This window comes from Passer montanus, unplaced genomic scaffold (genome assembly GCF_014805655.1).
Source record: "Passer montanus isolate IOZ18808 unplaced genomic scaffold, ASM1480565v1 scaffold2, whole genome shotgun sequence".
NCBI lineage: Eukaryota > Metazoa > Chordata > Aves > Passeriformes > Passeridae > Passer > Passer montanus.
The window spans coordinates 3,313,011-3,337,538 of record NW_024366591.1 but is presented as its reverse complement, the minus strand read 5'-3'; the positions used below and the strand labels follow the sequence as shown (position 1 = coordinate 3,337,538).

The 24,528-nt window shown below is 39.1% G+C and overlaps 1 protein-coding gene across 1 annotated transcript in view; it reads left to right on the top strand.

Annotated features, from left to right (window-relative positions):
- ABCC8 (ATP binding cassette subfamily C member 8) overlaps positions 1-24,528 on the top strand; it is a 76,738-nt gene that overhangs the window by 28,143 nt on the left and 24,067 nt on the right. Inside the window, exons 11-21 of the mRNA XM_039707421.1 lie at positions 2,716-2,756; positions 3,054-3,199; positions 7,314-7,419; positions 7,641-7,751; positions 11,652-11,727; positions 11,817-11,922; positions 16,172-16,207; positions 17,698-17,733; positions 20,996-21,094; positions 21,893-21,977; positions 22,632-22,712. Coding sequence (XP_039563355.1) covers positions 2,716-2,756; positions 3,054-3,199; positions 7,314-7,419; positions 7,641-7,751; positions 11,652-11,727; positions 11,817-11,922; positions 16,172-16,207; positions 17,698-17,733; positions 20,996-21,094; positions 21,893-21,977; positions 22,632-22,712 — 923 coding nt within the window. The remainder of the gene's footprint in view (positions 1-2,715; positions 2,757-3,053; positions 3,200-7,313; positions 7,420-7,640; positions 7,752-11,651; positions 11,728-11,816; positions 11,923-16,171; positions 16,208-17,697; positions 17,734-20,995; positions 21,095-21,892; positions 21,978-22,631; positions 22,713-24,528) is intronic.

The window sequence follows — 24,528 nt, the reverse complement described above, 5'->3', positions numbered from 1 at the left end:
GCATTAAAATCTATTTATAGTCAGGGCCAAGGGTTCAGCTGTAGGGCTGTGAGGGCTTACTGTATTTTAAATCCTCACAGAGTGATTTGCAACAGCTAGGAAAAGGTGTATTCATCCCAGGGGTACTGATTGTTCTGTGATGCAATGACATAAGAATCTGTTTTATTAGAAAAACTTTAAATATTTACTGATGCTTCTTGAAATATTCCAAGTTTGCAGTTGCATTCTTATTTTATGTTATATTTGATATTTAGGTATGGGCAGGATACAAAAGATAACTTCTCAGTTGGGTAAAGCAGTGCAGCTTTATGTTGATGGTGATTATAATTTTGGCTTATAAAGGTTCTTAAAGTTTCAGCCTAGGAGTTCCTTACACCTTCAGACTTTAGTAGAAATTACACTTGTCTTTGCAAACTTGTACTTCTGCAGACTAAAAAGGGAATATAATAAATACAGGGGAATTTGCTCTTTTACCTTAAATATAATTAGAATGAGAGGCATAATCAGCCCAAAACACATTGGCTAATATTGTAGTGAACACATTATTTAATTTATTTGGGAAAAAAATTAAAAGGCATTAGAGGACTGCAATTTTTTGTATTTGTGATCTAGAGAAAGGCAGACAGAACACTAAGGCTAGAGCACTAATCAGAAAGAGATTTTTATATATAGTTCTTTTAACAGAGTGTTGAATAGACTCTGGAACACTAAGTGCACATAGCTATTAAACAGAAATAAAGAATGGGTTGGAGCTATTTTATTCATAAGGAATAGATTTGCATTGGATTGCAGAAAATATACCTACGAATTTCAGGGCAGTGTTGGCTAGACTACAAGAAAATTCCATTCCAAGACCACATGGAAACTGGATCTGGTGTGCCTCACCCCTGTGCCAGGATCCAGGCTATATGTATATGGAATTGTTCATGTATGCTAAAAGAGCTACTGTAGAAATTACCTCTTCCTGTCTTTTAATGAAAGGCCCCCACCAGAATCACAGTTGGGTGACATCTTTATGGAATTTAATGTACACTGAAATTCAGGAAAGACAGAGAAAGGAAGGAATCATTTTCCTACTTCTATAATTTTTTGCCTAATCTATCAGAAGCAAAATAACTCCAGACTTTCTTACAGGAAAATAAAAAAAACCAATGGTTACTGTTACTAAAATATCCAGACCAACTGAACATTTTTCTCAGTTATTAATCCACCTTTTCCCAGTAACAAAGTCCTTTTGACTAAAACTAATTAAACATAAAGTCTTAGCTGCAAAATACAGTTATTTTAGAAAACATCTTATTATTCTGGACACTCACATAGTTGGGAAAAAATATTTTAAAAAAAGGAACACAACCCCCAAATTCCAATGGCTCATATTTGTTTGGTTGAAAGAAGTTTGAAGTCCTTGTATGTATTGGTGATCTCATATAATAGCTCATAATTCAGCTCAGCTTCTTGGGAGTCACCAAGTAGTTTAGATGTCTTAACTGCAGCAAGCTTTGCCAACTCTACAGGACATTTATTCCATCCAGCTTCTGTTTGACAGGTATGATCTTGTACTGGGGACAGGAGTAGAGCAAGATCCATCTCTGAGAAGCTGATTATGTCTTAACTGCAGCAAGCTTTGCCAACCCTACAGGATATTTATTCCATCCAGCTTCCTGTTTGACAGGTATGATCTTGTACTGGGGACAGGAGTAGAGCAAGATCCATCTCTGAGAAGCTGATCAGCTTTGCTAGATTCTCTCATCAGATTTGTCCCTAAAAGCAAACCCATGTACTGCAGCAGTCTCAAAGGCACATTGCAAAGGCAAGGATTTAATGGCATTCAGGAGGACAGAGATGCAGGCAGCAAGCTTCCCTTCCTTACAACTTCTGTGCTTGTAACTATCTTGAGTTGATACAAAGTGTGGAAACTGGTCAGGAAGTAGAACCATTAAAGAGACATGAGAGGCTGCTTTGTGTTCCAACACAGAAAGAACATTTTAATCAGAAAAATACATTGGGTTTTTTTTTTTTTTCTGGGGGTGAGGTGTAAACTGTGCATTTCTAGACTTTAGTGCATGTTAGTCTTTCAAAGCTGAAGTTTTTAATTTGTGATTACACACTCTAACATACTTCTATTTTTAAATTCTCCTTTCTGACAATGAATTAGAGATATGTTTAATAACTTGACTATTTTATATAAGCGTGAGCATAGAATTCAGGAATATGTTAGAGAATTCATTAAAGCTCATTTAAACGTAGGCGAGAGAAATGTCTGACACTATACAGAGTCCTTCAGGGGTTTATGCCAAGAAAAGGATGACAAATCAGTCGACCAGAGGAGTCAATGACAGTTCATTTTCGATTAAGTAACTGGAGAGAGCTTTTACTGTTTGAACGTGGTTATATCTGAGAGAAGAAAAGGACAAGTACATTTTAAACACAAAAAAAGTGTCTAGCCTTTTCCTGTTACACCTGTACTGATACCCGAGATCTCTTTTAGTCTAGAGTCTATATTCTTTCTCTATGTAGTTTACTTATATGAAATAAAGTTGATTGAAGGTCAAAATAAAAAGGTGGTGATTAAATAATATCTTCAGGTTGTGGTAGAGGGAACAGACATACAGGACATGAGCATAGAAATTGCAAAGCAGTGCTAGTAGCATTTTAGCATTTAGCATGTCTGAATGAAAATTGTTTCTAAATGTTCCTATGTGTTTTCCTTCACAGTCTTTATGAATGCAGCAATACCAATTGCAGCTGTGCTTATAGTAAGTATGGACTTTGTAAATAGTGTTAATTATGACTGCATTTTCAAGTGTAAGTGATGTGGAATTGGGGAAGGAGCAGAACAGGATGCAAACCTGCTGCACATTTGCACTGCCTCTGGGAGGGAATGGAAAATGCTTGCTTGCCTTCTGGGACTGGAAGCAGCCAGAGTGTGCAGCACTCCCCCAGACTGATAAGAGAATATGAATTCAGGTTCTGTAAATGAAATGCTTGTGAAATATGAAGTCTGTTTCCTTCTTTATGGCAAAGCACTGACGGTGATGTTTGTCTCTTTGTAGACGTTTGTTGTCCATGCTCATCTGACAAGAAAGGCTGACTTCTCCCCGTCAGTGGCATTTGCCTCCCTCTCCTTGTTTCATATCCTTGTGTCTCCTTTGTTCCTGCTCTCAAGTGTGGTTAGATCCACTGTCAAAGCATTAGTAAGGTGAGAACTGTAAAATTAATATCTACCACCTACCCCGTTTCTGAGAATGTGTCCATTGCTCGTTTGACAATTTCAAGTTTAGAAATAGCATGGTAATTATTTATCTGTTCTTGTAAACTGCTTCCCAACTTGCTTTCTCCTCCGTCAAGCATGTAGAAGAGATAAAGGTAATCACAGAAGGACATGTTGCAGCATGTATCTCTTGGTTTTGCCTGCTGGGGTAGAGTTAGACTGAAACAAGCAAACAAAAAACCTTAAAAATCACTTCTAAAAGTCACAGTAAGTTAATGACTAGATGTCTTGATGAAATCCAGCCTTGATGAATTTTTACTTTCTGATGAACACATTAGTTTGAGTGTTCAAAAGCTGACCAAATAACAGCCAGTAGAATTGCTGTTTCACTGGAGATTTTGAGTATCAACAGATTAGTGGAAAAACCTCCTCATGCTTTTTCATAAGCAGCATAACTCTACCTAAGTGATAGGGGAAACAGAGTTTGGGCTTCCTTCTTTATTAGGACAACTTTGACCTCCAGTGAAGCTGTCTGACAAGTTTATTTAAGCTATGGGACTGATACTGGCCACCAGCCCTTGCTTAATTGTCTTTGTGTTGCTTTGGAGATGGGAGACTGCATCACAAGGCTGAGATTGCCTTCAGTGTTTGAAAATTCCCTGACAGTGCAAAGTCACAGCTGTGTCCTCTCTCCTAAGAAGTGTGAAATCTGAGAGCATCAGCAGCTGGCAGGAAGTGTTTTGCAGCCACTGTGGTAGTCCCTAGAGCCATGGCAAATTGTCATGCAAAGATTACAGCCAGCAAAGTGCCTGGGAGCCCACACTGACACTGACCAGCAGGCATTTATTTTGGCTTGTCTAAGGATTTCTTTGCAAATGAATTGTGCCTGCTAATGCCGCAGGAACAACTTGAGAGCTATTAGTATCAGCCAAGTATTAAGTGTTGCTAGCTGGGAGTCCTTCATGGTTATTCTGGAGATATCTTGTTGTTGGCAGGTTGTTGCCCTGCCATTTGTGGTGCAGACAAGAATCAAGCTCTGTAACAAAGCTGACCTCATCCTTGCTGGCTGTCTGTATCACCCAGGTAGTGTTCCAGAGTGCATTGCTCATAGTGCTGGTGATGCTGCCTTCTCTAGAGTGCCTCACCCTTCAGAATAATATTTTAGAAGCATTTGCCAAATATTTTCAAGCCATACAAAGATGTGGTTGCTGAAATAGTTTAGCAAATGTTAAAAAGCAGACTGTTGAGTTTGCACCAATTGAGCACAGTTATTGTTTGCTTGCTGCAACTGTGTCCTACTGTTACAGCTTCCTGCTTATAAGTAGCTGCTCAGGCAAAGGTGACCTAACTTGGCAAATTTTATTTCAGATCTTTTAGGCTGAGATAGTGTAACTGATTTTAGCATGTGTGCAAAGACAGCTTCTCCTGGAGTGACAGAAAGGGACTAAGTGGTGCAGAAGATGATCCAGCAGTGAAGTGAAACCAGCATGTAAAGGACAGTAAGAGAGAGTATTACTGCTTTTCCTCCCAGGCACTCCACAAACCCTGCTCTGTTAGTGCTGGCTGCAGTCTTTGATGCCTATTGCTATCAAGGACGATAATATTGATCAATAACCTTGTCAGTATCTTTAATTGTTACACATTGCCCAATTGCAAAGCATCCCCATGGACAGACACACTCAGAACTACTGTGTGACTGACGGATTTAAAGCTTCTGTTCCATGTAGGACCCCTAAAAATGTTCCAAGCTATGGGCTTGGGTGTCTGCTTCTGAGAAAGGCACTGTCCAAAGACTTTAGGAAGGTGACAAATCTGATACCTCTTTGTACAGTGGTGCTTTGGTGGGGCGTTTCTGCCACTGAAAACTAAAACTGAGGAGGCAATGGATGCATTTCTTCAATGTGAGTCTTCAGGGACAAAAAGTGCAATGTACCATTTTCAATCAGCAAAGGTTAAGCAGCAAGAGTGGTATTATGTCTCCTACTGGGTTTAATATCAAACCATCTTTCCAGTCAGCTGTGCAAATAACTGTGTTTTAATCAATATGTCCTTTCTGTGGCTTAAAAATAAGTTCCCCTCTGGAGATATTGGAATACTCAAATTGTGCTGTCAGCAAGAGCTCTGCAAGGACGTCCTTTTTCTGTTCTTTAAGAGTTCGGGACAGTCTGGCATCCTAAGTAAGAGCTGTTGCCTCTTAACACAAGATTTTCCCACAGCTCTACTGTGTTTCTTCAATAATTGCCTCAGGAGGAGTAATTCCAGAATTATGCAGAGCATTGGACAGGGGTTTGCAGAGTATACAAACACCTGGATACACAAGTAGAAAATAAAATCAATTGTTGGATGGCTTAATAGAGACATACTCTTGTTTGGATATGCATGCTCTGAGAATGTTTGCTGTCTTCTCTTCTTACCTCTCTAGACCCTGGAGCAGATACACGGGGGACTTCTCTGTCTGTTCCTTCTATCTTCACAGCAATTTCTCAAATATCAATGTAATTTTCATGCTGATAATATAGGTGCAGCTGCATATCAAATCCATATAGGCAGCATCTAAACCATCATTTAGTCCATTGAAAGACATTTGAAATTTTCTTTTAAATGTTTGGCTCACTGAACAAAAAGGGTAAGATTCCTAGCCCTGTTTTCTAGTGCTTTGTGCAAATAGATATTAAGATCTCTAGCAATGAGCTTCTAATCACTTCCTTTGAGATAAAAGACCTTCCCATTAAGGGATCAAAAATTATCCCGAATTAATTATTATTCCTCTCGGCACATCCCAAATAGTTATTCTCCCCCTTTTTGTTTAGATTGTAGAACCTGCTCTAGCTAAATTCTCTCCACTGAATCCACTAAGAGGTCCATTGATCTCAGTCCCCAGCTGCCATTAGCAATCAGGCAGGTTGACAGAAAAACTCTAGAACCAGTTCTCTCCTAGGGAGTCCCAAGGTGACTTTGATCTCTGCTTGCAGGCCAAGGGTTAGCTGTGCAGGGAATTTGCCTCAGGCAGTGCTGCAATGCCTGGACCAAACAATGTTTTGGCATCAGTGGGGGAATCTCACAAGGTTCTTAGAAGAAACTAAGTCTCTGTCAAAAGAAGAAATCCTTGGTAGTGAAATGCAAAAGAAATCTTGGCAGGTGAATTCTTATTTTATAAGATTGGCATCTTAACACATTACCACATACCACAATGCTTCAGTGGCATTGTTTTTCCTCTATCTCTCCAGTAAGCCTAAGGCTAAACACTGAAATCAACTTTTTTCCGCTCTTGTCCATAAATTTATTTTTAGGCCTTCTGGCACTTCATAATTTTCAAGACTTATTTCCAGCTAATTGAGCTCCTTTGATGTTGAGTTCATGATTCAATCCAATTCTTTCACTAATTTCATTTGCTGTTCCTGTGAGTAGATTAGACATACATTTTATAAAGTCAGGTACAGAGATAAAATTGATGCCCTGATCTGTTAAATGTCTTAATAAAGGCACATTATCTCTTAGCTAATTGAATCTTGAAGCAGCTAGTGAAAATTGTATGTCTTCATCTTCATTGCTGGCTGTCAGGATTCCTTTTATATCCCATCTGTTGAATACTATTCTGTTATGGTATATTCCTTTATCTAGTTACCTTATGCACATCATATTTCACCATAGCTGGTAGAATTTGGCTCATGGAGTACAGCTTTTATAAAACTGTTCAGTAGGACTGACTGGGCCAAGCTTGATCAGCATAAATGACAACAATTCTGCTTGGGTGGGTGGCTTCAAAACAAGCCCCTGTTGCAGCTCTTCTGTGTCCCACCAAATGCCTGAAAAAACCTTTGTGTGAGATCTCTCTGGTGGTGCCAGGAGAGGCACAACTTGAGGAACATCTGCACAAGCTGTTAAAATATCACTGTTAATGGGCAATAGGACAGGTTTTGAAAGCTTCCTTGAGTAACTTCCCATTGCATGTTTTCATACACCTGTAACAAAACAAGAGCAAACAAACTGTGCAGCACACAGCAGCTGAAGTACAAGAAGGGATGCTCTGTAACAAACATTGCACTGAACAAAAGTTTTGCTTCAAAGGTTGGGGTGTCATTGTGGGTTTTTTCCCTTTCAGTGTGCAGAAATTGAGTGAATTCCTGTCAAGTGAAGAAATTGGAGAAGAGCATGATAAATCTTCAGAGCTAAGAAGTGCAGATAATCAGAGCAAGTACCAAGCAGTGGTGAGTAAAGCTGTCTCATTGCTGGTGAAGTGGCTGCAGTCATTTGTACCCAGAATAAATTTTTCACTTCTCCATTTCCTACTGATTATTTCTTGCAATTGCAAAACCTCTCTTTTAATACCCTGAACTGTGTCATTCACATGATGGTTGCTAGAGTTTGGGACATTTTGCTGATGCTGCCACCCATTAGTGCTTATTTCTGTCTCTCTGATTTTGCACAGCCACTCAAGGTTGTGAACCGCAAGAGGCCTGCCAGGGAGGACTGGAACAATTACAGCTCTCACATGAGAAGACCCATTAACATCACAGAAGCAGATGATTTTTGTGTAAAGGTGATATGAAGGTCACTCTAATAACACTTATATTAGCTCACTAATAGTAATTTTTGTGTTCTCATGGCAGTTTCAAGTTTAAAACCCAGCATTTGCTGTGAACTGTCAGACACTTGTGCACTTGTCAGAGATTAACCTCCACCTTTCCTGTATCTGTCTGCCTTTTTAAGAATTAACTACTAATATCAAGCTTGTGATTAGTTGCAATTATTCCTCTAGATTTCACCCAGCCATTTGCTATTTCAAGTGTTTAAGTCATTAGCCCTGTTCTCAGGTGCAAAAATTTTAACTCAGAACAGCCAAGGTTAGAAGGAACCTCAAAAGATCATCTGACCCAACCTTTTATGTATTCCAGACTCTTTCTTCCAGTTCCAGTGTGTGTATAGAATAATAGGATGAAGAAAATAAAAAATAATTTGTTCTAGATATTCCCAAAATAATGGCATCATGGGTCTTCCCTCCCTGTTTTGGAATTCCTAATGGAATTCCTTTCCCCAGATGAAATTAAAAACTAACTCCCAAAGACCTAACTTGTCTGAAGAAAAAAAAATTACAATTACCCACTTTGAGGACTGATGCTCTTGATTTGTTGTGGAAATGGCCAGAAGTAATAAAAATCCTGATGGTTGTTATAGTGATGAAGCTGTTTATTTAGGGAGCCTGCTAATACATTTGCATTTCCAGCAAAAGAGGATGAATAATTCAGTTTCATGGGATCAAGTAGGACAACTGGTAATGCTTTCAGGGGTTTTTTTTATACATGCTGAATTGGTGCAGGATCCTTCTTGAACAGACTTCTAGGAACGTAAGAGGAAAGAGTGTTTTGGGGGCAATGTTGGGTCAAAAGACTGCGTGGAGTGACAACAATGTCACAAAGGAGAGGCCAGTGCAGTGACCTCTGTAAGGCTTGAATGGAAAGCCAGGCCCAGGGATAATTTTTGGCTCCATCTATTGACACCACTGTCTCCAGCAGCCCTAGGTCAGGGAATTTGTGCAGGTACTGTCTGTCTGCAGCTCATTGTCCAGGAAGGAAAATTAGCTGAGAGAGGATCCTCTGGCAGCCTTTGGCAATCCAGAGGGAGGAACACCACACTCACTTTTGCTCAAGATAGGAGTATCAACTTTTCTCAAGTGTGTGATAAAAGTGTCCCCTTCCATGCTTCTTAGATGAAAAATTGTTGTACCTTGCATAGCTGAAAGGCTTGGGAGGCTTTAGTGGCTCTGAAGAAGTGAGAGGAGAGGGTCCTGTATAAATGTAGGCCTTTTAAAATTGTCTCCCTTTCCTTGTTTGTCGTAGTATCCATGGAAATCTCCATGGAAAGTCTGAACAGGCTTTGTTTCCTGGTTTTAGTCTTTTTCAATGAAAATATTTCTGTATTATTAGATTATCTGAGAATCATGTCAGAAATACAAAGGAAAATGCTGTAATGGGCAGCAACATCTAATTTCATGGAAGGTTCTGCAGGTCTGCTTGGAATTTGGGTGGTGCAATTGCTGTGAAAGCTGCACTGTGTCTCAAGTGACATTCAGGGCTCTGCAGAGAGCAAACTGGGCCTGGATGTAATTTAATTGTGTTATAATAATTTCACTTATTACATGTACCCACCTTACAGACAACAGAACAAGAGAAACTGTAAATGGCAACTTTTCTTGCCCTTATGAATTCTCAATAATTTTCTAATAGTCTAATAGTGCTTGTTTGAGTTCAGAGGTTTCTGCCCATCAAAGTACAGTCCTTTACAAAGTCAGTCACTTAAAAATCCATTTCCTGTGTTGAGCAAAGGCTCTGTTCCTGTGCTCAGTGTCTCTGAAAAAAGACGTGTCTCTGATGTTGGAAGGGGTTGGGAAGTGAGATCTAAATCTGGGCTTACTGTCAGACACTTGTGCACTTGTCAGAGATTAACCTCCACCTTTCCTGTATCTGTCTTCCTTTTTAAGAATTAACTACTAATATCTAGCTTGTGATTAGTTGCAATTATTCCTCTAGATTTCACCCAGCCATTTGCTACTTCAAGTGTTTAAGTCATTAGCCCTGTTCTCAGGTGCAAAAATTTTAACTCAGAACAGCCAAGGTTAGAAGGAACCTCAAAAGATCATCTGACCCAACCTTTTATGTATTCCAGACTCTTTCTTCCAGTTCCAGTGTGTGTATAGAATAATAGGATGAAGAAAATCAAAAATAATTTGTTCTAGATATTCCCAAAATAATGGCATCATGGGTCTTCCCTCCCTGTTTTGGAATTCCTAATGGAATTCCTTTCCCCAGATGAAATTAAAAACTAACTCCCAAAGACCTAACTTGTCTGAAGAAAAAAAAATTACAATTACCCACTTTGAGGACTGATGCTCTTGATTTGTTGTGGAAATGGCCAGAAGTAATAAAAATCCTGATGGTTGTTATAGTGATGAAGCTGTTTATTTAGGGAGCCTGCTAATACATTTGCATTTCCAGCAAAAGAGGATGAATAATTCAGTTTCATGGGATCAAGTAGGACAACTGGTAATGCTTTCAGGGGTTTTTTTTATACATGCTGAATTGGTGCAGGATCCTTCTTGAACAGACTTCTAGGAACATAAGAGGAATATTTGAAAGAGTGTTTTGGGGGCAATGTTGAAACAAAAGACTGCGTGGAGTGACAACAATGTCACAAAGGAGAGGCCAGTGCAGTGACCTCTGTAAGGCTTGAATGGAAAGCCAGGCCCAGGGATAATTTTTGGCTCCATCTATTGACACCACTGTCTCCAGCAGCCCTAGGTCAGAGAATTTGTGCAGGTACTGTCTGTCTGCAGCTCATTGTCCAGGAAGAGAAATTAGCTGAGAGAGGATCCTCTGGCAGCCTTTGGCAATCCAGAGGGAGGAACACCACACTCACTTTTGCTCAAGATAGGAGTATCAACTTTTCTCAAGTGTGTGATAAAAGTGTCCCCTTCCATGCTTCTTAGATGAAAAATTGTTGTACCTTGCATAGCTGAAAGGCTTGGGAGGCTTTAGTGGCTCTGAAGAAGTGAGAGGAGAGGGTCCTGTATAAATGTAGGCCTTTTAAAATTGTCTCCCTTTCCTTGTTTGTCGTAGTATCCATGGAAATCTCCATGGAAAGTCTGAACAGGCTTTGTTTCCTGGTTTTAGTCTTTTTCAATGAAAATATTTCTGTATTATTAGATTATCTGAGAATCATGTCAGAAATACAAAGGAAAATGCTGTAATGGGCAGCAACATCTAATTTCATGGAAGGTTCTGCAGGTCTGCTTGGAATTTGGGTGGTGCAATTGCTGTGAAAGCTGCACTGTGTCTCAAGTGACATTCAGGGCTCTGCAGAGAGCAAACTGGGCCTGGATGTAATTTAATTGTGTTACAATAATAATTTCACTTATTACATGTACCCACCTTACAGACAACAGAACAAGAGAAACTGTAAATGGCAACTTTTCTTGCCCTTATGAATTCTCAATAATTTTCTAATAGTCTAATAGTGCTTGTTTGAGTTCAGAGGTTTCTGCCCATCAAAGTACAGTCCTTTACAAAGTCAGTCACTTAAAGATCCATTTCCTGTGTTGGGCAAAGGCTAACTCTGTTCCTGTGCTCAGTGTAATGAAAAAAGACGTGTCTCTGATGTTCGGGGGGGTGGGAAGTGAGCTCTAAATCTGGGCTTCTGTTTATCTTATTTCTCCATATTGTTATAGATCACAAATGGATTTTTCACTTGGACACCTGAAGGTCCTCCAGCATTGTCCAATATTGATATCCGAATCCCTCAAGGAATCCATTTCCTGTGTTGAGCAAAGGCTCTGTTCCTGTGCTCAGTGTCTCTGAAAAAAGACGTGTCTCTGATGTTGGAAGGGGTTGGGAAGTGAGATCTAAATCTGGGCTTCTGTTTATCTTATTTCTCCATATTGTTATAGATCACAAATGGATTTTTCACTTGGACACCTGAAGGTCCTCCAGCATTGTCCAATATTGATATCCGAATCCCTCAAGGTACAAAATTACATCAGATAAACAGAATAAGACATTTTTCCATAGTTATTTGGTAAATCATAACCTATGTCTACCTTCCATCCTCACAGGTCAGCTAACAATGATTGTAGGACAGGTGGGCTGTGGTAAGTCATCTCTCTTGCTGGCCATACTTGGTGAGATGCAGAAGATCTCTGGGAACATATCCTGGACCAGGTAGGGGCATTTAATGTAAATTTCTAATTTAAAAATTCAGCTTGACTAGAGTGGCAATGCAGAAAAAGCCCAAAATCTCTCCTGGCAACTTGTGGAGTTGGGGATTTTCTAGATACCCAGTGAAGATAAAAACCTTATCCTAAAATCTGAAAGAATCCCCAGCCAGGGTGAAACAAGCTGCCTATTCCATTCATAGGAAAGGACAACCATTCTTGTGCATGCTGCACTCCAGGAACATAATCTGAGTGAAACTGTAACTAATTTGGAATTAGAATTAATGAGCTTGAGGTGTTGTGCAGCAACAGGATGGTGTTTGCACTTTCAGGCCTGAGCTGGTGTCTTTGCATGGAGCTCTGAAGAGGTTCTGGCTCACTGGGAGCAGTGCCCGGCTCAGATGTGTGCTCTATCCCAGCACCAGGCTAATGCCTGAGAATTTGAAGAGTGTCTTTCCAGTGGCAGTGACCTCAGAGTCATCCCCAGTGCATCCTGCCTGATCTGACAGGAGTGAGTCAGCCATGTCCTTCCCTCCTTCCCCAAGGGCACACAGCACCTGGCCTCTGATAGCCACTTTGAGATTCCACTCGTGTCTAACTTGGTATTGGCCTTGAAGGGAGGGAAAAAAAATTGTTCTGAACTCCAGCAGCTTCTGTTGGGACTTTTTCTCTTGACCTTCAGGTGAGGTGACAGATGGTAAAATATATTGCAGCTCCTGTATATGGTTTCTGGTAAATTCCTGCCATCTCTAATACGCAGTTTGATCAATGTGTGTGAACATTTTTGGCCTGTTTATTTCACAGTACCAGACTTCCTACCAATACAGACTGCGCTTTGCCCTTTGGGCTATGATTATTTGTAGGTGAAGCTCAACAAATTGCAGAAGTACCTAGAGAAACAATTAATTTTATTTCCAATTGATTTGGAATGAAGGAGAGCCAGGCTACCTATAAATCAAATCCACACACTCTGATGGACAGAGGGTCATTGTTATGCACTGAATTCTGCAGCAGTTTTGTGGAAGAGTTCTCTAAATTCCTTGGGTGTTTGTCAAGAGATATGATTTATATTCAGCCTTCATGTGTAAGCCAGTCACACTACTGAGAATTGCACGTGCTTTAATAGCAACAGTATGAGGAAGGAAGGTTGTCTACTTTACAGGTTGGGAAAATGAAACATAAGAAGATGACCCTTTTAGCTAGTGAGGGGAAACAAGCACAGCAGCTAAAGTTCCAGAATGTGGTGATCTGTCCATGAGAATATCCTTCCATAAGCAGAAAATCAGGCTGTAGTGAGGAACCACACAATCTCTGCAGCCTTATTAGGTGAACTAATTTCATTTCAGCAAGGCTGTAATTTTTTATAGATGGCATAACATGATTAAGAAGTGTAATTTGAATGTCTGATGCTGAACTAAAACAGATGACATGATGTTTCTGATCAGAAACTGTGCTGTGTTTTTAAATAGCCCTTGTTTAGAAGTATGTTCTTCACAACAGTGGAAAGGTCAAAACATTTGCATGTCTTCTATATGTGCCAAAGTATCACAGGGTGCAATTCAGTTGTTATCACATTTGCTGTGCTATCTGTCAGATATGTAGAAAGGGACTAGTGGCTGAAACAATCTGAGCACTGAAAGTGCTGGCTGCACTGGGACAGATTAGGTGTTGTCTCATCTTTCAGAGCTGCTGCCGTGTGCACTGGTCTATTCAGAGTGATGGATGCAGCCAGTGTGGGCTGCACACCTGTGTTGTAAAGCTATCAGATGAAAGCTCCCTTAATTTGATAAGAAAATACTAATGCCTGACTGGGAACATGCAACCTTATCCCAGGTTCAAGGAGAGTAGTCTTATCAAGTAATCATCAGGGCTCATAGCCCCAGCTCAGGCAATCAAAAGTGTCACCAGAATCACTTCTGTTCCTTGTTAGAGCTCTTTCTTTGGGAATGCTTGGCTTCACTCATTCATGTTACAGAATAGACCTGAATTAGTTCATCCAAATTTCCTTCCCCTTCCCTTCCTTCAAGGTCATAGCTATGAAGATGAAGGATGTATCCTGCTGACATGTCGCTCAGTGCTCAGGAAATCTGGGTGCTGTTCCTGGCCCTTCCCTTGATCTAATGGATAACAAGTTATTTCCCTACTCATTGCCTCCATGCTTTATGAATAAAACAGGACTAACCGTGTATTATTCTTCTTGTTTCCTACAAAAATTCTTTCAAACCCTTAAAAAGTAATGTAGTTTATTCCTGGGCTAAGAGGGAGATTATCAGAAGTGAGCCGTGGCTCATTTGTGATATTTTTGTTATGTTACAATGTGTGTCCAGAAGATTCAGCTCAGATTAATGCCTCTTGTCCAAAGCAGCCTGCGAGCATCTCAGTATAAATATTTTCTAATATGGTTAGAGATTTAACAAAAATAGAGGAATCATTATTTACCTTCTGTACAGGTGGTAAATGGTAATGATTTGACCTGCTATTGACTAAATAATTAGAGTGTATGCCATACTAATTTCTTCTGGGCAGTATCTCACTTTTAATAGTCCCAATTCAAGTCTCGTTGGAGTAAATAATACCAGAAAACTGACCTAATGTTGCTCAAATAAATGTGTTCCTCAAACATAATTATGTAATTTGTTTTAAACAGGACATACATTCTTGCATGTGAATCTTGAGTCCTTATAATGTGAAGGAAAATAGAGATATAAGGTTGTTAACAGTAGATTTTCATCTTAGTGTGGAGTTGACTGGTTTCAACTAATTAAAAAAAATGAAAGTTGTTTTTATGCCTACAAAGTAAATTGGTTTTTGAAAATACATGTTTACTGGAGTTTTCAGAAACATGCAATTACCTAATTTAAGTGGGAAATCAAAATCTGAAGGCTTGAAAATCTCAGTAGGCTCATCTTTGCATCATTAGACATCTAAAACACCTTGACAAATTAGATCTAGACCTCATTATCAAACATATGTTACTTTGGCATTTCAGCATCCTTAATTGCCAAGAACATGCAGGAAAAGGGGGAAGGAAGGGATAGGACAAGTGTGGAAAAGTTGGTTGAGAAATTTGAGCTAAAACTTCAAATGGAGAATAATTGTTTCCCTGCTACAGAGCAAAACAGAGCTCAGGGAATTTATTACAATTGGTTCAGGGTCTTTGTGTTGTGCAGGGAAGGGCTGGAAAAGGTATTTTCTGTTTCAGCCTATCACTAGATCCTGTAAATAATGGGTTTCTAGTTCATGATATGCAACAGGCTCCTGTTTTTTTGGATTCTGGACCACTGAGTTCACATGGTCACTAAAGACCAATGGAGTGTGAGTTTACTGTGGAAAAGCTTTGTTCAGTACACAGACCTTTGGGGTAAATGGTGGCTGGCTGGTGCTCTCAAATTGTACAGTAATTTGATTTAGATATGGTCATTGCTTATTATGCATAAATTTTATGGAAGTGTCTCAAACCAACTTTTTAATCTGCAGGTATAGTTTTCTCTCCGGGATATTTGTAAGCATATTGTGTTGGCACAAAGTTAATGAGACTGTCCTCTTTAAAGCATCAAAGACTTTATTCCTCCTTGATTTTGTTTACATCATTTGACACACAGATTTTTCACTCTTTTGAATGGAACTGAATTTAGCATCAGTAATAAGTATGCCCAGTCATCCTGTCAAAACAACTCTGAACATCTTTGTGTACATTCAAAAATAGCAAAACCAAAACCTGTCTGTCCTTTGGACCTGCCTGCATTTACACAAGCACATCACCCCAAGGATAGGGCTGGCACAGGACACAGTATGTGGCAATTGAAGGTGGCATTTGGGGTTCACAGTAACCTGTTACATGCTGTAAAATGCAGTTACTCTCATGGGGGGGAAAAAAAAAGAAAAAAAAAAGAAAACAAACAAAAAAACCTGTATCACAAATTATTATTTTGTTTTCCCAGAAAATGAACTTTTTATAATGAAACTGCATTCTTGTCACAGCAGGACTTCTCAGTTCTGCTAGCACCTCCAGGACAGGGTGGAGGTCGTTTTATTTGAGTCAAATTAATGTTTATAAGGTGAAAAAGGGTCACCAAATCTTTTCACCTGATGAAATCAAGTCAGTTTGTGTAGAAGGAACAGATGCTGCACTGCAGCCCTGTGATAAGTAATGTTTGCAGCCTGTGCACTAAGTGGAATTTAATAGTTTTTCTTTCTGGGGCAGATTGCTTGTGCTCACTTAAGTAAACAATCTTTGCTTTCTATTTGTGATGCAGCTGCACTTCTGACAGTGAGACGGGGGAAGATTTCAGGTATGATATTATATGCAGTTATTGGTTTCCCTGCTAAATTGATTGCAGAAATAAAAAACAAAGGTTTCTAAAAACTGTGCTTAAGATATAGAGTCAGAATTCTGAAAATCAGTGAAATTTTAACTGCATTATCTCAGGATACAATTTTTGAAAGCATTTATGCAAGTTATTTTAATAAGACCTGAATTTCTTTTGTGAAAGCATTGCCATTTGGAGATTTAGAAAATTGGATCCTGATACGTATTTGAAAATCTTTCTCTAAAGATCTGAACCAGTTTATGCTACACTTTGAAACATGGTATTAAGTCTTTAAAGGTCTCATTTATTAAAGCAAATTCTCCCCATTACCCTTCTCTTCATTTTTTTTCACATCCTGTCATAAGTTTATTTTCTCACCTACCATTCTTCACACAGTGAAGTCTGGAGAGTAAAAGATTAGTCCATCTGTTGGTACAGAAATTATTTTTACCTGATTCACATAGCTCCCAGATTTTGGGAATATTTAACAAATCAACTAAGAACAAAGCTTTCTGTCTTTGGGGCACAAATCTCCAGAATGATGAATCTTGTAAAAGTGATGATCTTCTTCCTGCTGGACTCAGTGAGAACTTTGTTGTTGAAATCAGCAGTGTCATATGGCCTCCCTTACCTTGACTTAGGCTAAATTGTGTGGCTTTTACAGACCAAAATATTTTCTAGTTTCTCTGATTCTCCAACTATTCCCCTGCCTTTTCTTTAGATTTGCCTGCTTCTTCTCTCCAATATACTTTATTTCTGACTGTCAGGCTGAGTCCTGCAAAACTGCTGCTCCCATCTGTGTGTAGTATAAGAGGAACTTTCATGTACCTCATGTCTAAGCCTCATGGTAAAGGATACTTTGAAACCTTACAGTCCTTTCTGTGTTCAGAGACTGAAGTTTCTAGGCCAAGTTGAAGGGAAACCATTTGAACCCATTAAGATACAAGAGAAGTGTGGTCAGAATCAGTCTCATGTTTGAAACTGGTATGGAAATGGATGGGGAAGAGTGAGATAACATGCACAGTGATATGGCAAGAATATTAAAATGTAGGAAAGACTGTTAGACTGGATGAAACAGTTACCTGCATTATCATATGTTCTGGGAATCCTGGTTGGTTAAGTGCTGTAAGAATACCTCTGATGGTTTTGTTGCACTAACATCCTGTAGAACATCTTTGGTGTTCTCAGAAAAGTATTTTGGGTCAAAATCTTTTGAGGTCTTGAGTTTTACTCAAAAGTGTTGAAGGCTTCCTACAAGGTTGTTTAGCACCTCTCCAAACTGAAGCTTTAACTCTACCCTTTTTAGGTCACTATCACATAGCACAGAATTTTAACATAAAAAGAGCTTTATTTCTGTTATGCAGTCATTTTGCTGGTTTTTTATATTATAGTATAGTTATATTACTTTGTGGTGTTATTTACATTGTCTGAAATAATTTTTTTATAAAAACCCTTGTGTTTGTTTTCTACAGCCCAGAGAAAGAATCTCCTGTTGACACGGAAGTCAGGTACAACATTTTAAAAACTAATGGGAAGCTCCAGAGGTCTCTTCCAACCTCAGCCATTCTGTGACTTGGTGAACATTGTTCAGCAGTCTCTGCACCTAATGAGTTGAATATTCCCCCTTAGAAAACAAAAGGATATCTTTGTATGCAGCTACTGCAAGATCTAAAACAAAACAAACAGGTGACCCTTAAAGTTTAATAATGGCAGAAAGATTTCTTCCTGCATGCTCAGGACTGGCAATACCAGAATGCTCCAATACTTTCAATCAGGCTGAAAATACAAGAAGCATATTTTTTTGCATTTGAAGTTATAATTCACAATAGTACACATTTCTCTCATATCTGAAGAGCATTTGAATTTGAGTTGACTGTAGTAGAAGTTAATGAATTGTGCAAAATAATCAAGACAAAACTGGAGTCAGCAATCCCAAAACACACAGGAAAGGCTTTGCAATATATTATTTCCTCCATCATCATAATCCTAACTCCATTGCATTTTAAGTGCATCTATTTCCTTTTAAAAATTGCCAGCATCTGACTTTGTAGGTTTATTGGGGCACTGAGATTCATATATGAGTGTCCCTTAACTAGTTGTGTTTGATCTTGAAGATCTACTGTGCGTCCTGTACTTAACAAAGTTAAATGTGGAAGTAGAGATAAATTAATAAATTTAAGCAAACAATCTTCACAACAGAATCACTGAAAGAGTAAGTTGGAAGGGACCACAGGGGGTCATCTGGTCCAACCTCCCTGCTCCAGCAGGGCCATCCCAGAGCACATGGCACAGGATTGTGTCCAGATGGTTCTGGAGTCTCTCCACTGAGGGAGACTCCACACCCTCTCTGGACAATCTGTTCCAGTACGCAGTCACCCATACTCTAAAGAAGTGAATGTTGTTCCTTTTGACAGTGTTGTTTCTGAAGAATTAATCTGACTCATAATTAGTAAACAGGTTTGATTCTGTGTTAGACAAAGTTCATAGTCTCCAGGGAGCTCAGGGAAGGTTTTCCCTCTTTATTGCAAAGCTGAATTTTTCTGTCTGCACCTCTGTGATAATTAAGAGGCTGTGGTTAGTCTGTTGTGTTATCAGAGGGGAAAAAAACACACTGCATTGCTGAAACACATGGTTATTTATGCAGTCTGGGGACAGGAAGCAATCACTTCCACCCACAGAATAATCCCTGAAAGGCCTGTATGTCCTAAACCATTGGTTTGCATTCAGTCCTAAAACTGTGAAACCTTATGGGTATTCAAGGCAGACTTTCAGAGCAAGACTTGCACGCTCCATTGCAGAATATTTTGTTCTCTGGATTTTCAGCCATGTGTTTCTCACAGTTTCAGTAAGAATTGTTTGTTTGTCTCTACTGTAAGCAGCAATGTAGACATGCAATAGATTTCATATATGTGAAAAAGAAGCTTGCAAGCACTTGCAGGCTTTTTGTTTATGTCAAAACATGATCAGTCCTGATATGCCATCCTAGTGTCAGTTTGCAATTAGGATTAATTTAGAAGAATTTATGAAATCCTCAGTCCATAATCAGTTTTGGCCTGTTGCCAAGTTCTTGCAGTAATGAATTTTCACTGATGTCCTAAAAGCAGAATGTAATCCAAATGTGAGTGGTATTCCCAGACATTGTGCTGGTTCTCTCTATGGCAGGAGCCATATCTTCACTCAGCCAAAGAACACTTTCTGCCAAAGTTGTAAAAGTTTTTCCTCAAAACTTTGCTGATATTTTTCAAAAACTAGCAGTAACTTTTTGATCACATTGAGAATTATGAGCTGCAAAATTCACAGTTTAAGCAATGAAAAGGAAGGGAATACATCTTCATCTTGAAATGCTCAGAGCAATTTTTTCTCAATTATTGAGATGAAAATTTCATACAAATTGAAAAAGTACTGCTTTCTTGAGGTAGACCTGAATGTTCTTTGAATTAGATTTTGGGGCTGCAGGCTGGGCTGCCTAGGGGATATTTTCTGTCTTTTTTCTTTCTTTTGTTTAGCTATTTCTCTTTCATTTTCCAGTAAAGAAAATGCATAAAGCATAATGAAATTCTAGAGAACCATCATAAATTTCAACTTGGAAGCATGTTAGCAGAATAGTGGAATTGTGTGTTCTTTCAGGTCATCAACAAAAATTGGATCCTATCTTGGTTTCTAAACAAGCTTGATAAAAGCTTTGAAAAAAAATGAGTAGGGCAAGTGACCTTAACTTATGAAGATAAATAAAATGTACTTTTTCAAGTCATGGTTTGAATTGCTTTCAGGTCTAACTAGAAATAGGCTGCCATAATGGCTGTCTGGCAGACAAAGGCCACATTTGGGTGTGAGAGGTCCTGTCTTTTTATTGGATTAGCTGATAGAGCTAGGAAGAAAACAAATATGCTTTTAGGCATATGATCCCTCTATCTACCTTTTCTGTAGAAAGGATGATATGCCAATGAGTTTTCCAAAAGTATCAGTTCCTCTGATAAAAGATGTTGCCTTTCTCCCAGCTCTGCCTTACTGGGATCTTTAAAGCACCACAGACAACAAAAGCACAAATTCCCTAGCAGGCCCTTTCCTTTTTAAATAATAATAATAATTTCTGATAAATAATGTGTGCATAGTGAATAAGATCCTGTTGACTGTACCTGGTAAATTGTCCCTTCTGATCATCCATTATGAGGGCCATTTCACTGGGGGAAATTCAGCAAATATTTTTTTGTCTGTGTTCTCATTTCTATGCCTGTAAAGGCAAGAAAAGACTTAGTCATTTACTTTCTAACTCTAGTTCTCTTCTAAGAATGGGGAAAATAATGGCAGAGGGAACTGCCTTTGTGCATGTGTGGAGTTGTTTGGATCTTTTTGAAACACTTTATCTTGCTAGAATGTTCCTCCTGAAACGTGCTGCCTAACTAGTGATCTGCTACACATTTAATTTTTTATTAATCTGTCCAAACAGAGCTGGGATTCAGTCTCTGATAATTTTCCTCCTGCCATCCACTGTGCTCAAGAGGCAGCTTTATTGAGCTGGACTCTCCAAATCCCACCTCACAATAGGAGAAGAGGGAACAAAGTGAAATTTACTTGGATAAACAATTCCAGTATTCTGTTGGAAATGTATCATCTTATGTATTTCCTTGATGGAAAAGCTATTGATTATCCTAAAGAAAGGAAGACCTTTTTGAAGACTAATTACTGGTTTCTTCATTTACAAGAAAATGGTTTCCAAAAGCAGCAATTACACTGGTAAGCTGGGAATTCCTGTGTTTGTTTTTTTCCCAGGAAAAGAGGTGCAGTAGCTTATGCATCCCAGAAGCCTTGGCTGCTCAATGCCACAGTGGAAGAGAACATCACATTTGAAAGCTCTTTTAACAAGCAGAGGTAACAGGTTCCAGCACTGTTGTGTTTTACTCCCCTTTTCCATAAATATTGGGGTCATGTGGGTCACACATGGGGCCCCATCTCCTTGTAGGAACAAACCTTCTGCTCCTGCCTGAAGGTGACAATCTCCCCCCTGGACCACGTTTTTCCTGGGTGACACAAGGGACAGGGTTTGTCTCACTTGAACTCAGGTGTACAAATGTTTCCATTTCCAAGGACCATGTTTGTTTAGCGTGCAGTGTTCTCTCACATGATTGACTAGTTAGCCTCTCCTGGAAGGACATCACCTGCTTGGGAGTGGGAATACTGTTTGTAAATAATTAGTGGGCTGCCTTTTTATTCAGTATAAATGCCCACCAGACATTGTAAAATACTTAGAAATCAGTTGCTGGTATTCCATTCCCCCACCTTAAAAGAAGTGGTTGATTATGTGTTTGCATCCTACACTCATTTATTTTCTGTCATCCTTGGATATTGAAACAAGAAACAAAGGCCCTGGGTGTGAAAAACAGCTGCTAAAAATAGCAATATACCTTGAAAGAAGTTATGTTTATTTTTCCTAGGTTTAACTATTCAACATTTTTATTTGGGAAGCTGACATAAGATCCTTTTTCTGAGCAGAAACATTACTTACTTGCCTGTGATTGAAAGAGATCCCATTAGAACAATTAGTGACTAACAAATATGTTTTCCACTGTGTGATTTTTTCCAGCTGGTTAATTTTTGTTCCTCTGCAGGTGGGAAATGTGCTTCTCCAGCAGTATTTGTGTGGATTTTGTTGCCTTTTTGTTTCCACAGGTACAAAGCAGTAATTGATGCTTGTTCCCTCCAGCCTGATATTGACATTCTGCCTCACGGAGACCAAACCCAGATTGGAGAGAGGGTCAGTAAACAGCTACAGGCTTCTATTTTTGGTTTAGATATATAGAGGGGGGTTTATTATTTTGTTGGTTCTTAAAATCTTACAGGTTATTTGGCAACAAAGGTAATCTTTTAGTTAAGTGTATGTTTGGGTCATTAGTCTGAAAGCTCATTGCTCAGTGAACATGGAAACACTGTCATTTATGTGAGGTGCAATGATTTAAATGTGCTGCTATCAGAATGTTTGACTATTCTGCAGCTGATATTGCAGGTATCCTGACTTAACAGGATATTTTTTGGTTTCTTTAGAAGTAACAGGAAAATAAATAATAATACATAGATATATTTTTAGAGCCCTTTGATTTATAGAAGGGAAGGTATTTAATCAATGGCTTTATCATATCAGGGAAGATTAGGGAGTGATGAGAAAGGAAGCAGAAGCCAGAGATTTGTAAACAATTTACTCTAGTTTATACTGGCACTGGTACAAACAAAAGAACCCCAAAAATTCCCCCTAAAACACCACAAGGATATATTACAGGCCCACACATCAGAAAAATTTCTCATGTTTCTCTGCCCAGAAAAGTCTTCGATGGATAATCCAGTGAGAATAAGGAATATGAATATTCAGTTGATGTTTTCGCTGTCTGATTGTTTCTCTCCTGCTTATCTCCAGGGTATTAATCTGTCTGGAGGGCAGCGCCAGCGGATCAGCGTGGCACGAGCACTTTACCAGCAGACAAATGTTGTGTTTCTGGTGAGTGGTGCCCTTCTGTTTATGCTCCATGCAGAAGAAGGAGCTGCTTTTTCATTTGGAGTATTTCATGGGTCACATGCTGAACATTGTGTTTCGCTGAGCCCAGCCAAATGTGCATTGTGTGTTTTATATCTCTTGTCAGCTAGCCTGCAGGTAGGAAGCATTTTGTAAAGGCTGCAGACAGGTAGGTATTGCACATTTAAATGCTGATGCTTATCCTCTCAGTATGCTGAGTAAGCAAAAGTTCAATTTGACCCTTGCTTCTATTTTGGGGTCTTAGAAATGTAATAGTTTCATCTGTGTTCATGAAATTCCTAAGCTGTCTCAGGACTGAAATTAATGCTGCCTCATGCCTGGGATGTTTCTTTTCTGCAACAAACTAAGCTGCTCTTGCACCCTGAACTGCCTGTTGTATATCCTGTCCCATCTTCAGCTATGGAAAGAGAGTGACAGCAGGTTCTAACACCTTCCCAGGTGGGAAAACAGATGCATCCTACACACTCACTCGTAGTGAGCTGGCTGGCTTTCCCATTTAGGACTTCCTTCTTGAGCTCAAATTCTAGAAGGTTTGAATCCAGCTGTTATGACAGTGAGATATAAATCATGTAGAATTAGAAAAGCTGTGCACATTAGCTGTCATCCCTAAAAGAAAGGGAAGCTATTTAGACCTTTCCCTGTAATTAGGCTGATCAATCTGTGCTTGCTTCACATGTAGGGCATTTCCAGGCAAAGATCAGAGTGCAGGAGTAGTTGGGTCAGGTGCTCCAAATCAGCTGATCCACTACTGGTCTGTAACTTGGTTTGGCCCTTTTTGTCCTTCTGTGAAGCACACTCAATAACCTCCTAATAACAACAGGTTCTCTTATGGTTTGACAATGGAAAAGCACCTACAAATAAACTTTATTTCCAGTATTAATATTTAGAAAATAACCAGGAATCCTATATGTTAGTATTAGCAAGCACTCAGTTCTTTTAAGGCTGGTTTTGTAAAGAAATACCTGTGAAACTTCACTCTCACAAGCACAAATGTCATGTGGCTGATGTTTAGGTCTGTGCCAGGTCAGAAGAGTGCAGCAGCAGAGCTGACAACATCCTTGCTCAGCGAGCACAGTGCACACACAGTTTTGAGATAAAATTCTGGATCATGAAGTTACTGTGTTTCAAAAGTACTTCCTAGGTGCTTTATGTCGTGATGCTCTGGTTTATTAGAATCTAAGTGGCCATCTTTATCTTACTGCTAATTTCAGATATTTTTGATTTCTAATGAAGCCTGGGTTTAGTGTAATATTATAGTGTGAAATAGTAACACTAAGTAAATCCTACAGCAAGTATCACTATTGCAAGCAGAAATAACAAATCAAATCACAAGGTTTGTGAGTCCATATAAATAAGATCAGGTAAACAAGTTTCCCAAAAGATGGTACAGATTAATTTATGCCTAAATGAATTGCATATAATCGATTGATTCAATAAGATAATGTAGGTCTCAAATCAAACATCTGAGCTGAGTCGACAAAATGATCAATATGCTTCTTTTGTGATTTTTTTTGGTGATTCTTTGTTAATAGAGTATTGATTTATGAAAAAAAACAAAAACAAAATCAACAATAACAACAAGAAAAAAAACCAAACAAAACCAAAAAACAACTGAAGGCAGTGATGTTCAGTGGAGTCAGAAGTATGCTCATTGTCTCTATCCCTGGAGCAGTAATGCAATATCTGCCACAGAACCACAATGGGAGCCTGACATAAGCCGTGCTCTCCAGATGTGTGGGCCATGAACTTATCTGGAGAGAGGGGCAGGTCCCAAGAAACC